Consider the following 14581-nt stretch of genomic DNA (forward strand, 5'->3'; position numbering starts at 1 on the left):
CACTGAATAAATGGAGTTTGCTATGCTCATAATCTGAACCTGGAAGTTGCTTGTGCTCGGTGTTAAAGTGCCCATGTGTATCTCGACACGACCTGGTAGACTCCCAAATATGTTATACTGTCTATCGCTATTTTAAATGGAATTTTCTTTTCTATCTCTTCCTGCTGGGTTTTGTTGGAAATATAGAGAAATGTTGATGATTTCTGTGGAGTTATTTTATACCCCAATGCTGATTATTTGTATAGGTTTATGTTATATCCTACAACTTTGCTAAAGTTGTTATTTGTTTTGACTAGTTTTTATTTGTTGATTCTTTAGGGATATCTAATATGATATGATTATCAGCAAAAACTAGTATTTTGTTTCTTCATTATCTATGCTTATTCTTTCAATTTCTATTTCTTGTGTTATTGCTATAACTAGCATTTGTAATACAATATTGAGTAGTAATCATGATACCAGCCTTATTTCTCTCCTGATCATACTGGAAAGGTTTCAGAGATGTCAAGAAGTATAAATGTTAATGGCTTAATTATCTACATTTTCTCACAGTGAACTAAAAGTTAACTATAATTTTCACAGGCAAATACTCAAAATCACTTAGAAGGGACTTCTCCATGAATTTGCAAGGTGATTTTAGAAATCTAGTAAGTAAAACATACAGACCCCAGCTTAATCTTTATTTTGCATTTCTCTTTCATAATCATTCTAATAATTATAAACATACATCACTCCCACAAAATGATGCTTGCCTTTTTACCCAGTATCTATGACTTCATTAGCTTTAAAGTCTAATAGAAGACAGGTTCAATCAAGGAAAAAACTATTTTCATAGTATCCTATCCCTTTCCTAAACAAAAAAACTATACTACCATTACATCATTACCACTCTAAAAAATGATTACAAACTTGTCATCTTTATTATAAACAGAGAAATATTAATATCTATTGAATGTACATCATTTTCCTTTATATTTTACAAAGTTAAAGTATTTTGTGGCTGAGGTTTTCTTGTTTTTAATAATATATTAAACAGAGTGCTTCATAAAATCCTTGAGCTAAATGGACTTTTACAGGGTAAAAACAGGTCTAAATACCTTAGACAAAAAGTTTACACCAACTCCTTTAAATAATTTTAAAAATTATTGAACCCACCTAAATTATATTCAACTATATGGAATATTTTTGTTATGAGGATGATTTATAATCTCATGAAATATTACTGTTCTCCCTATCAGAGAAGTCAGTCAAGAAGTACACAAGTTCCCAAGAAGGACAATATCCTTAATTGCTAGTTATGCTCACTAATTGGTTTCACTAGAGCCTTAAGCAAATGTGCTAGCACTTGTTTTCACATTGTTAACAGTTTGGGGAGTAATCTACATTCTCCATATGCCTTCAATAACTATACTGAGGTACCAATCTGCTAATCATGACTGAATCTTCCAAACTACTGGATCTAAAGATGGTAACATTTGCAGAAGCTCTTGGGCTATCTTGAACTATCTTCTCTTTCTTTAAATCTACCTATATATGCTGGTAGATGCAGACAGCTTAATCCATATCCCCATAAATTTGCATGCTCATATTCTCTCACAATGAACCAAGTATAGTTCGATGACTTAAATGCAACATTTTCCTTGCAGCAGTATAAAACAGCTGGGCTAAAGTAACTTGAAAACTAGTTTTTGAAAAAAGCTTTAGTCACCAATGCTTTCTTATTTGACCACCAAAGAAATAAAATAATCAATGGCTATAGCATCTAAGAGTGTAAGGATTTCAAGAAAGATAAGCGCTGGCTTTCATTTAAAATTCTTTCTGCATTAACACCCAATAAAAATGGTAGGTGATAATTTAGACACTTAAACCCAAGTCGTCTTGGGTTTTCGTTTCCTTTTCAGAGACAAAAGTTCTAAAAGGCATTCTTTTCCAAAATAAGTCTGTTTCATATACAATAAAAATGTGTGTCTACCTTCTTTGATTATTTTCTTTAAAAATCAGGATATTTAGCTGCTGCATCTTCATCAGCCTCTTCTATGAAAATTTAAGCATTATGCAACTGGATGACGGAACCAACCAATACTCATAGTAAAGGTTATTTCACTATCCAATTCATTTCTATTTTCTTTCACTGCCTTAAACTTGAAGCTTTGATCCAAACAATTACTCTACTAAGAATGTATTTGGATTGCAAATTTCAATCCATAAAAACCAAAAGATGCTCCATTTCTATCACTGTAATATTTCTTGTCCTGTAATTGTTTGCAAACCATAAAAAGGTGGTACAATTTTGCCTTTTTATTTCACCTGAATGTTTTATAATATTCTATACTGCAGATTCAGACATTCTGAGGTCTCTTCAAAATTACTTATATCCTATACTTATGACTGCACTCACGCCATTCAATTAAATTAAATCTGTATTTTAACAAAACAACCAAATGACTTCTTTCTCATTCTGTTAGTGTCTCCACCAGAAGCAGTCTTCCTTTTGTCCATTTTGTAAAGGGCCCTTCTTTAAAAAAATTAACACAACTACTACAACATGATAGGCAGCAACCAATCACATCCACATATGACAATAAGCAAGTGAAAACTGAAGATGCAGCAGCATAAGAAAACCCTTAACTATTCTGTACTTTAATTGAATTTAGGCTCAAATTAAATGTTCCCTAGTATCATTTTGTAATTCATACTAAATCAAATTATGCATTAGTCATATTACAGTCAATATCAAACTAGCTGTACAATAGATATTACCTTCATTTTACAGAAAAAGAAATGAAGAATAAGGATGATTAAATGATTTGCCCATAATTACAAAACAAGTGTCAAGTACTATTTGAAAGAAAGTTTCTCTGTCATTCTTTCCATTATAGTACATAAACTTATCTTTTTAAAATCCAAACAAATAATGTATTACTTTACATATACTGGGCACTGAATAAGTATAAACTGAATTAACTGTCTGGATAAGGATGAAGATATAAAGGCTACAACTAAGAAGCCCTGCATTTAAAATAATTAGCATATTAAAATTAAAATAATGACACCAATAACTTCAACATAATAACCAAGACTACTTTTAACCATGTTCTAAAATAAGATTCAAAGCCACAATGTAACTGGGTTGTTTCTTTTTCTCAAGATTATCATCCAGTAAATATACATGGCTCATATTTTCTTTTCAATTTTTTAATTCATTTTAATCACTTCAAGTGTCTTAAAACTATTTTTTAGCTTCTAATAACATTTTATATATCCTTAGCCAGAATTTTAAAGAGATATTCTTTCTAATCTAATATGACTGCTTCTCATTCATCTGTTACTAATTATAAGAAGGCCAAGTATAGAGAAATGTAAGAGAAACAGATGGAAAAAAAATTATAATTTAGAGCAGCTAGATGGAGCAGTAGATATAGTGATATGTCTTAACTCAGGAAGACATCTTAGTAAATCCAAATCTGGCCTTACAAGCTGTGTGACCTTGGGCGAGTCCTGTTCATTTTACCTCCTCATCTTTAAAATGAGCTAGAGAAAGAAATAACGAATCACCCTAGTATCTTTGCCAAGAAAACACCAAATTGGGTCATGGATACAAATGAACAACAAATCCCTTAACCTTTAATACTTATTATATCCTAACAGGTAGGTTCAATGTTATACATACCACTTTCTAAGAGCTAGAAAGGATTTTAGAGACCTATATAACCCAATATCTTCATTAGGCCATTGAGAGAGAAGACGACCGGCTTAAAGTGTTTATTGCAAGGCCATATAGTAAGCATGAGGACCAGAAATAAAACACTGGTTTTCTGACCCTTCCAGTGATTTTTACAATATACCATGAAGGCTTCCTCACTTAGAAGAAAAGGAACAAATAACAGTAAAAAGGAAGAAGATAAACAATCCAGTTTCATAATATATAAGTTGAGAGCATATATGTTCTATAATCATAGAACTTTCAAGAAGGAAAGAAAAATAATAAAGGATTTTGAGCATACTTTTACTTAAAGGATGATAGTTTATTGAACTATATTTTTATTTATTAAACTATATATAAATATATTTTAACTTTATACTTACATATGAATATTCTGTACATAATTTTACACTGCATTTATTGTTTCTTAATATCTCCAGAAATAAATCTTTATTTTTAATAACCCACCACTATGTTTGATTGATGACTCTGAGAGGAGGGCCTGTCTTTACTCTGTCTAACCTAAACCTCCTGCAGCAACTTAGCTATATTTTAGTTCTTTCATCTATGGAAAAACTGTTCAACTACTGAATAATAGCCTTTCAAATACTCAGTCATTTTCTGCCCCTCCCCAAAACTACAGTTCCTGTCACCTTTTTTCATGGGTCCCATTTACCACCATTTTGTTCATTTCTACTGCTTTATGCTCAAACCACTCTTATTGTTGTCTCTAATTCCTTCCCAAATGGCTACAATATGAAGAACCAAACTGTAAGCAAGATTTCACGTGGCTTAAATAAATGCTAGGAAGGGAAATTAAAAAAATGCAAACAATAATCATATAAAAGAGAAAATACAACTAAAATGAGAAGAATTTAGTTAGCTAAACCAGTCATCAGAGGTCTTTTCAGACCTCTGAAAATTGTAGCAAAATAGAAAAAAGTTGACTGTAGCAAAATGAGGAAAAAAAGGATAGAAAAGCTCACAAACTGACCACGAAATTTTAAAAGCTTAAAAATGAATAAATTAACAATAACAAAATTAGTTTCAAAAGAAAAAAGTTGTTAAATGAGAAATCACTATAATTATAATCAAAGTAATTGTCTATGATAAACGAAACTGAGAACTGTTCTTATTAAGATACTAATGGAACAAAAATATAATTATCAAAGTTAACCAAAAAAGAGGAAAAACAAATTCTCAAAACTGAAAACAAATGTAAGTCATAAGAGATAGGGAAAGAACCAAGTATGTCTACAAAACTAAGAATCAGAAAAAAACATATTAACTATAAAAATATAAAAAATCCAAACAAGTAAACATTAATGATTTAATAGAGAAAGAAGGGGTGTGAAAGAAGAATTTATGACCTACATAGTAAAAATAAATAGTAGAATAAAAAACTTTAATTCAGTGTGGGTAGTATCACCAAAGACATAAAATACTAAGAAATGAAGGACAATTTGGAAGAAGAGAAGCAAAAAGCAATGACATTGAAAAAAAAGAATGGATTTTCATACAACCAAAATCCAACTGATCTTGAAAACATTATAAAGACAGCTTAAGGGTAATAAGGCAACTAGGTGATGTGGTAAACAGAGTGCTAGACTTGAAGCAAGGAAGATTCATCTTCATGATTTCAAATTTGGCCTCAGAAACTAGCTGTGTGACCCTGGGCAAATTACTTAACCCTGTTTGCTTCAGCTTTCTCATATGTAAAATGAACTGACGAAGAAAATGGCAAACCACTCCAGTATCTTTGTCAAGAAAATCCCAAATGGCATCATGAAGAGTCATACACAACTGGAAAAGAGTGAACAACAACAAAGATAATATGTTGTGGAGATGAATATTACAAGTTTAAAATAAAAAAACAGAACAGCTTAATATTTAAAATGAAGGATTAAAACAAGCTGAAGACAAGTGGAAAGTGAATTTTACTTAACTAACAAAAAGAAGGAAGAAGAAAATAATTAGACAACAATTCTTCTAAATTAAGAAAAAGGGGTAACAAATGATAGAAAACTGCTTGAGTGAAAGAAGAGACCCTGTGAACGAATAGGCTTGCCTTAAAGCACAGCTGAACTAAGGAAACCCCAATTGCCCTGCCTTCCCCCCCCTCCAAGAAGAAGAAGAAGAACAACAACAACAACAACAACAACGAAAGATGGCAAAAAAAATTTGACAAAACTTTCACAACTTCAAATGTGAATACATTAAAAGATCCAATAAAATAGAAATGGTGCAATAGATAAAGCACTGGGCTTGGAATAAGATTTATCGTCATAAGTTCAAATCCACCCTCCACATTTACTAGCTGTGGAAGCATGGGGAAGTCACTTAACTCTATTTGTCTTAAAATGGGCTGAAGAAGAAAATGGCAAAATATTCCAGTATCTTTGCCAAGAAAACCCCAAGTGGGGTCAGGAAGAGTCAGACACAACTGAAAATGACTGAACAACAACAGTAAAAACTGGACAAGAAAAAAAAACCTCACAATCTGCTGCTAGCAAGAAACACATTTAAAAAGCAGACATACACAGAATGAAATGAGGGCTAGAACAAAATTGACTATGCATCAAGTGAATCTAAAAAGGCAGGAGTTGCAACCAAGCTATCAGACAAAGGAAAAACAAACATTCAAAAACCTCTCAATTTTTTAATCAATGCCAGATGGTTTTCATGACTGCTGCTTCTTAACATAGTGTGAGGTCTGAAGAGCTACTTCCCCTTTGTCCCTATCTCTTTCCAGACTCCATAAATGTTCAACGAGTTGAAGCAAAAATTGAATGGGAAGAGATAGAATGGACTGTATTTGGTAAACTACATAATTATTATAATGACCCCAAGCTTCTCACCTAAATAAAGGTCCATCTTTTTTAAACCACAGCACTTTTGGTGATGCTGAATGGCTGTGCATCATGGAAGAACACTAAAGTCTGTAAAAAAAAAAAACAACCTTTAGTTGAGGATTATCCATAGGGTAATAGAAAAGACTACTGTGGGTCTTAGCAGGGTGCAAAAAATGATCCCAGTCAGTCCTGGGACTGAATTCTTTATTCATAATTCTCTACAGTGCAATAATTTCTATTACATTCACTCAGCATAATTTTTTTATCCATTCCCTGATCGTTAGATATATATTTTATTTCCCCTTCCATGTTATAATAGATGCAACAAATATTTATAGAACACCTACTAAGTATAAGGTTCTGCAACAGTTAAGATACAAAGAAAAAATATAAATAACTGCTAATGCCTCAAGGAGCTTATACATGGTACTGAAGGGATACAACATGTATCCAGAAAAGTAAACAAATTCCATAAAAAGTCATTTCATGGAGAGACACTTAACAACAAAAAAGAAAGCAGAAAAAGTTTCATATAGGTAGTTCAGATAAACTTTCAAGGAATCTAGGGAGTTTCTAAGAGAAAGGAAAGGAGGGGACACATTCTAGAAATTAAAACAGTCTGTAGAGAGGTACAAAGGTAAGATATGGAATGTCATTATACAAGATTGCTACTAGGTCCATTTTGCCTAGAACAGAGAATATGTAATGATGAACATGAAATAAGACTGGATGGGTGTCAGATTGTAGCAGACTTTAAATGTATGGAAATAGGGAGCCACTGATAATTTGAGGTGCCTAATGTGCACCTTAATATGCTGTTATTAAAGACTTAGTATAGAGTACTCCATGCTAGACACTGGCCCATGTGGCCCACAACACTCCTGAGTGCAGCCCTAATGAAAATGTAATTGTGAAACATTTAGCAAAACAAATAAAAATACAATAAAACATAAAACAATTAAACTACTCGAGGTAATAAATAAATTTAGCAAACTTAAAGGATATAAAATAAACCCACATAAATCCTCATCATTCCTATATATTTCTAATGAAATCCAACAACAAGAAATAGAAAGAAAAATTCCATTTAAAGTTACTATAGACATAAAATATTTGGGAATCTACCTGCCAAAACAAACCCAGGACCTATATGAACAAAATTACAAAACACTTTTCACACAAATAAAGTCAGATATAAATAATTGGAAAAACATCAGTTGCTCGTGAGGAACAAAGTAGTGGATCAGTGGAATAGAGTAAGTACACAAGATACAGCAGTCAATGACTATAGTAATCTACTATTTGACAAACCCAAACACCCCAGCTTCTGGGACAAGAACTCACTATTTAACAAAAACTGCTGGGAAAACTGGAAAATGGTATGGAAGAAACTGGGTATAGATCAGTATCTTATACCGTATATCAAAATCAAGTATAAATGGATGCATGATCTTTATATGGTATACTTTAAGCAATCTGGAAGAGCAAGGAATAGTTTGCCTGTTAGATTTATGGGGAAGGGAAGATTTTATGACTAAACAAGAGTTGGAGAGCATTATGAAATGCAAAATGGATAATTTTGATTATATTGAACTGAAAAGTTTTTGTACAAAAAAAAGTCAATGTAACCAAGATTAGAAGGGAAGTGGGAAATTGGGAATTTTTACAACCAGTGTTTCAGACAAAGGCCTCATTTCTAAAATATACAGAGAACTGAATCAAACCTATAAGAATACAAGTCATTCTCTTAATTGATAAATGGTCAAAGGATATGGACAAGACCGTTTCCAGAGGAAGAAATGAAAGAAATCTGTAAGGATATGAAAAAATGCTCTAAATCACTATTGATTAGAGAAATGCAAATCAAAGCAACTCTGAGGTACCACATCTCACTGGTCAGATTGTCTAAGATGACAAAACAGGAAAATGATAAATGCTGGAGAGGATGTGGAAAATTGGAACACTAATGCATTGTTGGTGGAGTTGTGAACTGACCCAACCATTCTAGAGAACAATCTAGAACCATACCCAAAGAGCTATTAAAAAAAAAAAAGCATACCCTTTGACCCAGCAATACCACTTCTAGGGCTATATCCCAAAGAAATCAAAGAAGTGGGAAAAGGACCCGTATGAACAAAAATATTTATAGCAACTTTATTTGTGGTGGCAAACAATTGGAAATCAAGGGGATGCCCATCAATTGGGGAATGGCTAAACAAGTTGTGATATATGAATGTAATGGAATACTACTGTGCTATAATAAATGAGGAGCAGACAGATTTCATAATAACTTGGAGAGACTTATACAAACTGATGCTGAGTGAGGAAATCAGAACCAGGAGAACATTGTACACAGTTAAAGACACACTGTGTGACAACTAACTTTGATAGACTGGGCTCCTCTTAACAAAACAAGGTCAGAAGACAACTACAAAAGACTCATGATGGAAAGGGATATCCACACATCCAGGAAAGAACTAGAGTCTGCAGATTGAAGCGAAATATTCGCTCTCTCTCATTTGTGTTTTGTTTTGTCCCTTTTTTCTCATTGTTCACCCCATTGGTTATAATCCTTTTTTACAACATGATTAATGTTCAATGTGAAGGTATTGGTAAAACCTATATTTGATTATATTCCACTATGTGGGGTAGAGGGGAGGAGAGAGAGGGGGAGAAAATCGGAAATTTAAGAGATTATGGAACTGAATGTAAAGTAAAAGTAAATAATTTTTTAAAAGACATAAACAATGTTAACATGTGGTTTTCCAAGTCAACATGCTTTGGCAGGTTTAGTGGCCTAAAGTCACTTAGTTATATAGTCAGATATGGAGTTTAGAAATATCAATTTAGTAACTGTATGAAGGAGAAATCATAAAGAAGATAGGTTAGAATGAGCTCAGTTAGGAGACTACTGCAATGGTCCTAGAGGAGACATGGTATGTGCCTAAACTAGGGCATAATTTGTATGAATTGGGGAGGAGGGCATGATAGAATATGACAGATGTGCTAGAAGTAGAATCAACAAGATCTGGCAAAATTTTGACTGGATATGGAGGGTTAGGTTGAGGCAGAATAGGTCTAAGGTAGACACAAATGATGCTTCCATGAACATCTTGTTTATATCAATCTTTTTTTTTCTTCCTTGCAGTATAATCTTAATAGTAAAATATCTGGGGGAAAGGGGTACTTAAAATTTGGTTATTCCTCTTATATAATTCCAAACTCTTTCAGAAGGACTGAAGTAATTCATAGGTCCACCAGCAGACAAGTGATATACTTGTCTTCCCACAGACTGTCACCAACAACAAAGTGTTTCTAAAGACTCTATCCTTGACCCCGTTCTTTCTTTCCCCCTTGAATCTCCCACTTCCTCCTTCACAACCTAATCAACTCCCACAACTTCAATTAGCTTCAACTATCAATGTTAATATGTACCATCTTCAATTTCTAGCACCAGCAGTTCAAATACTTTTATTTATAATTCTTGAATGCAAGTTTCTTGAGAGCAGAAACTATTTCATTTTGCTTTTATGCCCTCTGTGCATACCAGAATGATGCCTGGCACATAGTAGGACCTTAATAAATACATGTTAATTCAGTGAAATATTCTGTATGATATCTATAGGGTTTAGTATCTTATATTCTCTTTAAGAATTGGTGTCACAATCAAACAGAAACAGGTATCACTAAACTATACATAAGTATCCCTGCCAGAACATACTAACTTAGAAAACCATATATTAATGTTATCTATGTTTTATTATATTTTTATTTGTTTTGTTAAATGTTTCCCAATTACATTTTAATTTAAGCCTCAATTGAGAGTGTTTCTAGGGCCCTCTAGGGAGTGTTGTGGGCCACACAAGCCTGTGTCCAGCTCTGAGTTCTCTAACCAAAGTATGTCTGTAATAAATGTTTGTTGATGTGATCTGAATTCTAAGTTCCAGATGCAAATTTCCAATCCTTGATGTACTGCCAGCATTTTATACTCAATAGAGCTCAAATCAAAATAATAACCTTTCCCTAAAAATCCTCCTTCACAGCTTCCTTATTGCTATAAATACCACCATTTTCCCATCCATCTGTGCTCAAAACTTGGTGTCATTTTTGACTCTTTTCTTCTCCTTCACTTCCCACAACTGGCTGTCAATCCTGTCCATCCTACCTACACAAAATCACTTACATTTATAGCATTTACAATTACCCTAATTCAGGCCCTCACTTCTCACAATACATTCCTACTTACACAACAACTTCCTAACTTACCTCCCATTCTCATATCTCTCTCAGCTCTCATCCTTTTCTAATACTACAAGATGCATCTTCCTTAAACATACATCTTTGTCATTCCTCTTGCTCAAAAACCTTTCTTTTACAGATCCCCCAACAGGATAACATTCTGACTCTCTAACCTGACAAGGCCCTCCACACTCTAGTTCTAACCTACCTTTTGGGATTTATTTCAAGTTACTCCATTTCTTGAAAACTAAGCCACTAACTGATTCCCAATGTTAACATTTATTCTCGTCCATGTATTCCTACATATTACCTTTTGGACTTGGAACACACTCCCTTCCCTCTCTATACCTGTTCAAATACTCAAAGTCTATCTCAGATAATATCTTTTCCATGGAAGTCTTATCTAAACTTTCTTCCACTCAGAATAAAAGGATTTTTCCCTTCTATTTTTTTTCTTTACCTATATCTTCCTTTACTTACATCATTCTTATCTTTATCCCCCTTGTTGCCCAGGCATTCAATTATAAAGTTCATAACACAAGGTGGAAACTGTCCCTTACTATAGTTTCTCATTAGATTCCTTAATCATTATCTAGTATACCATAAATTACCCCCATGGGAGTACAAGAGAGACATCCTAATTTCTCAGAGTTACTCTAGAACCCTAAGGAGGGATATAACTTCCTTCTCACTGTGAGGGCTAGAATGTACTATGCTACATAAGATTCACTACATAAGAATCACCTTGAAAACCATGATTTAAAAAAAAAAAACAACCTGGACATTATGTTTTTTAAAATGACAAATGAAAGCTAACCAAATTTATGAGAATAAGAGGGCAAAGTAAAGATAGAAAGAATCTACCAATTACATCATGAAAGTACTCCAAAAGGAACATTCCCAGGATCCAGAGTTCTCACATCAAAGAAAAAATACTGAAAGTAGTTAGAAAAGGAGTACAAGTACCAAGGAACTCGATTCAGGATCAGATAAGATCTGGCAGTTTCTACTAAAAATTAGGGTAGATCTTGGAATATAATATTCCAAAAGGCAAAATATATAAGTTTACAACCAAGAATGACCTGTTCATACAAAATATAATAATATAATATAATCCTATTGGGTGGGGGGTTGGGGGGAGCACAAGGGGATGCACCTTTATTGGAAGAGAGAATTTTCAAGTCTTTCTGATGAAAAAATCAGAGCTCAGTAGGAACTCTGAAATACTAATAAAGAGTTGAGAGAAAACACAAAGGTAAATTTATTGAAGCAATTGGAAAGAGTTGTATGATTATCTAATGCTAATATTCTAATCCTGAATGAAAACACAAGTGATCCTTTAGAACCTTAATATCTTCAAAGTGAATTGAGGGAGTGAAACAAGGAAAATGTAGATCTTAAATGTTAACTAATTCTACTCCAGTAGTTTTACAAAAGCAAAGGGGAGAGAAAATAAAAGGAAGAATATACTGGTATAGAGTGGAGAAAAAAAGTTAGGTAAGTGTCTTGTTAGTTCTCATAACTGGGGATACATCATGAAGAACGCATAAAGTAAGGAGTGAGGGGAGTGGACATCAGATGAACCTCACTATTGTCTGAGATGGACAAAGGCAAGCACACATACACACAAACACACTGGGACAGAAATACATCAAATTCAAAAGGGAAATATGTGTGGACTTGGAAGGCGAGCAGGAAAGGAGGAGGGGAAGAGCTGTCACAAGCAAAACAAACTTCCTATTCCTGAAGTAAGAAATAAAAGTGGGGAAGGGAAGAAAATACCTTGAATATGGTAGCCGTCCTTCATACTCGAAGAGGACAAAACACTCTTTCGGAGTGAACATACAGTGTGTCTGACTGTGGCTAATCAGACCAATATGAGCTCAGATGGCTCTACCACAGGTCTGGTACAAATAATTCATGTGAACATTAAGAATGGAGATGTCTCTAAATTTGTGCAATTCACATTTCTTTTGAGTTACTACAATTCTGCTTTGATGAAAGAGCATAGCCTCTTCTTTGATGAGGGCATGTCATGCTCATGGTCCTGTTTCAGTCCCCCATGTCTTACAATCAATTCCATAGTTCTTCAGAGAGACATTGAGAACATTCTTTTGTTGCTTCTTCTGACCTCCATGCTGAGCCCTTGCCTTGTGTAAGTTCTCCATTAAACAGTCTTTTAGGAAAACATAAGTTTGCATTTCAACAACATGGCCAGCTCATCAAAGCTGTGTTCTCTGCCAGCAGAATTTGAATGCTTGAGAAAAGACCTCAGTGCCCAGTATCTTATCTTGCCAGGTAATCTTCAGAATCTTCCTAAAGTAATTCAATTCCTTCAATTCCTAAAACAATTCCTGGCATAGGGGCACCTAGGTGGCACAGTGAGTAAAGCACCAGCCCCAGAGTCAGGAGGACCTGAGTTCAGTTCCGGCCTCAGACACTTAACACCCACATACACCCACACCCACACCCCCACACACACACACACACAAACACACACACACACACACACACACACACACACACACACACACAAAACTAGCCGTGTAACCTTGGACAAGTTACTTAACCCCAATTGCCCTCCAAAAGGCCAAAAAAAAAATCACACAATTCCTGGCATGGCACTGGCATACTGTCCAGGTTTCACAGGCACACAATGAGGTCAGCACACCTGCTCTGTAGATCTTCGTTCAGTTTGGTAGGCAGCCTAATATCTTTTCTCTACCACATTTTCTCCCACGTTAGACTCTAAGGAGGTATCTAAGATTGCCTCTTAGACAACTGAAAACAAATTCATACACAAACTGTAGTATATGAATAGAATGAAAAATTACTGTGCTATAAGAAATAACAAGAGATTTCAGAGAATCCTAGTTAGTATGAACTAATAGAGAGTGAAATGGGCAGAAGGAAAAGAACAGTTTCTACAAGCAGACAGCATTGTAAAGAAAAATAATTCAGAAAGATTTAAAAATTGTGATCAATGCAATTAAACCAACCATGTCTCAGAATACCTATAATAAGGCATATTATCCATGACCCAACATAGAAGAGATGGACATAAGGTACAGAGCCATACATTTTTGCACATGGTCACTATGTGGGTTTTTAATTTTTTTTATTGTGCTAGCTCATTTACAAGGGTTTTCATTTTTCCTTTCTCTAGGTTGAGGGGGTAGGAGTGTTAATAACTATAATGCTAATTTTAAAAAAGAAGAAACTTGAAGCATTTCTAAATACTCAGAAAGAAACAGAAGCAAATTCAGAAGGAAGCACAGACAAATAGTTGAATTTTAAAAAGATGTAGTATCATTACTTTTTATGGAAACTAAGTGGGATGATTGACAGTTTCATATAGAATCCTCTTTTTGTGTTCAGCTTTGTATATGGAAATGCACATTTTGGGTGTTTGCATCCAGAATAAAAAATTTAAATATTTTAAAAATTAATATTTAGATGCAGTTCAGACACAATATTCTTTATGAAGCCATTCCAACTAACTTGAATTTAGCTACTTTGTATACATAAATGCATTTATTAATTTTATATTTATGCTACATGTACTTTTATATGTATTTGTCTACTCAATCAGAATATAAGTACATCACAAATGTGGATTTTTTTTTATTTTTGTACTTGGAGACTCAGCACCTAACCCAATGTCTGGTATATAGAAGGAACTTAATATTTGTTGAATAATTGGTCATTATTTCCAATACTGACTTTTGTGCCACCAACAATAGACCATCATAGAACTGGGCCCAAAAACTTTTTTTTTTTTTGCTTT

General features: G+C 33.8%; 1 protein-coding gene across 3 annotated transcripts in view; it reads right to left on the minus strand.

The window, feature by feature from the left end:
* The window catches only part of ARHGAP32 (Rho GTPase activating protein 32), a 423257-nt gene that overhangs the window by 280583 nt on the left and 128093 nt on the right, over nucleotides 1–14581 (minus strand). Inside the window, exon 2 of one of the 3 annotated variants that reach the window (XM_069079882.1) lies at nucleotides 6562–6642. The exons of the other annotated variants lie outside the window; for them this stretch is intronic. Within the exon in view, the coding sequence (XP_068935983.1) occupies nucleotides 6562–6626 (65 nt within the window). The 5' untranslated portion in view covers nucleotides 6627–6642. The remainder of the gene's footprint in view (nucleotides 1–6561; nucleotides 6643–14581) is intronic. 3 annotated transcript variants of the gene reach the window in all.

Source organism: Petaurus breviceps, unplaced genomic scaffold, assembly GCF_028583685.1.
Source record: "Petaurus breviceps papuanus isolate PSGF00001 unplaced genomic scaffold, PetGlider_PUasm1.0 91133, whole genome shotgun sequence".
NCBI classification, from domain to species: Eukaryota; Metazoa; Chordata; class Mammalia; order Diprotodontia; family Petauridae; genus Petaurus; species Petaurus breviceps.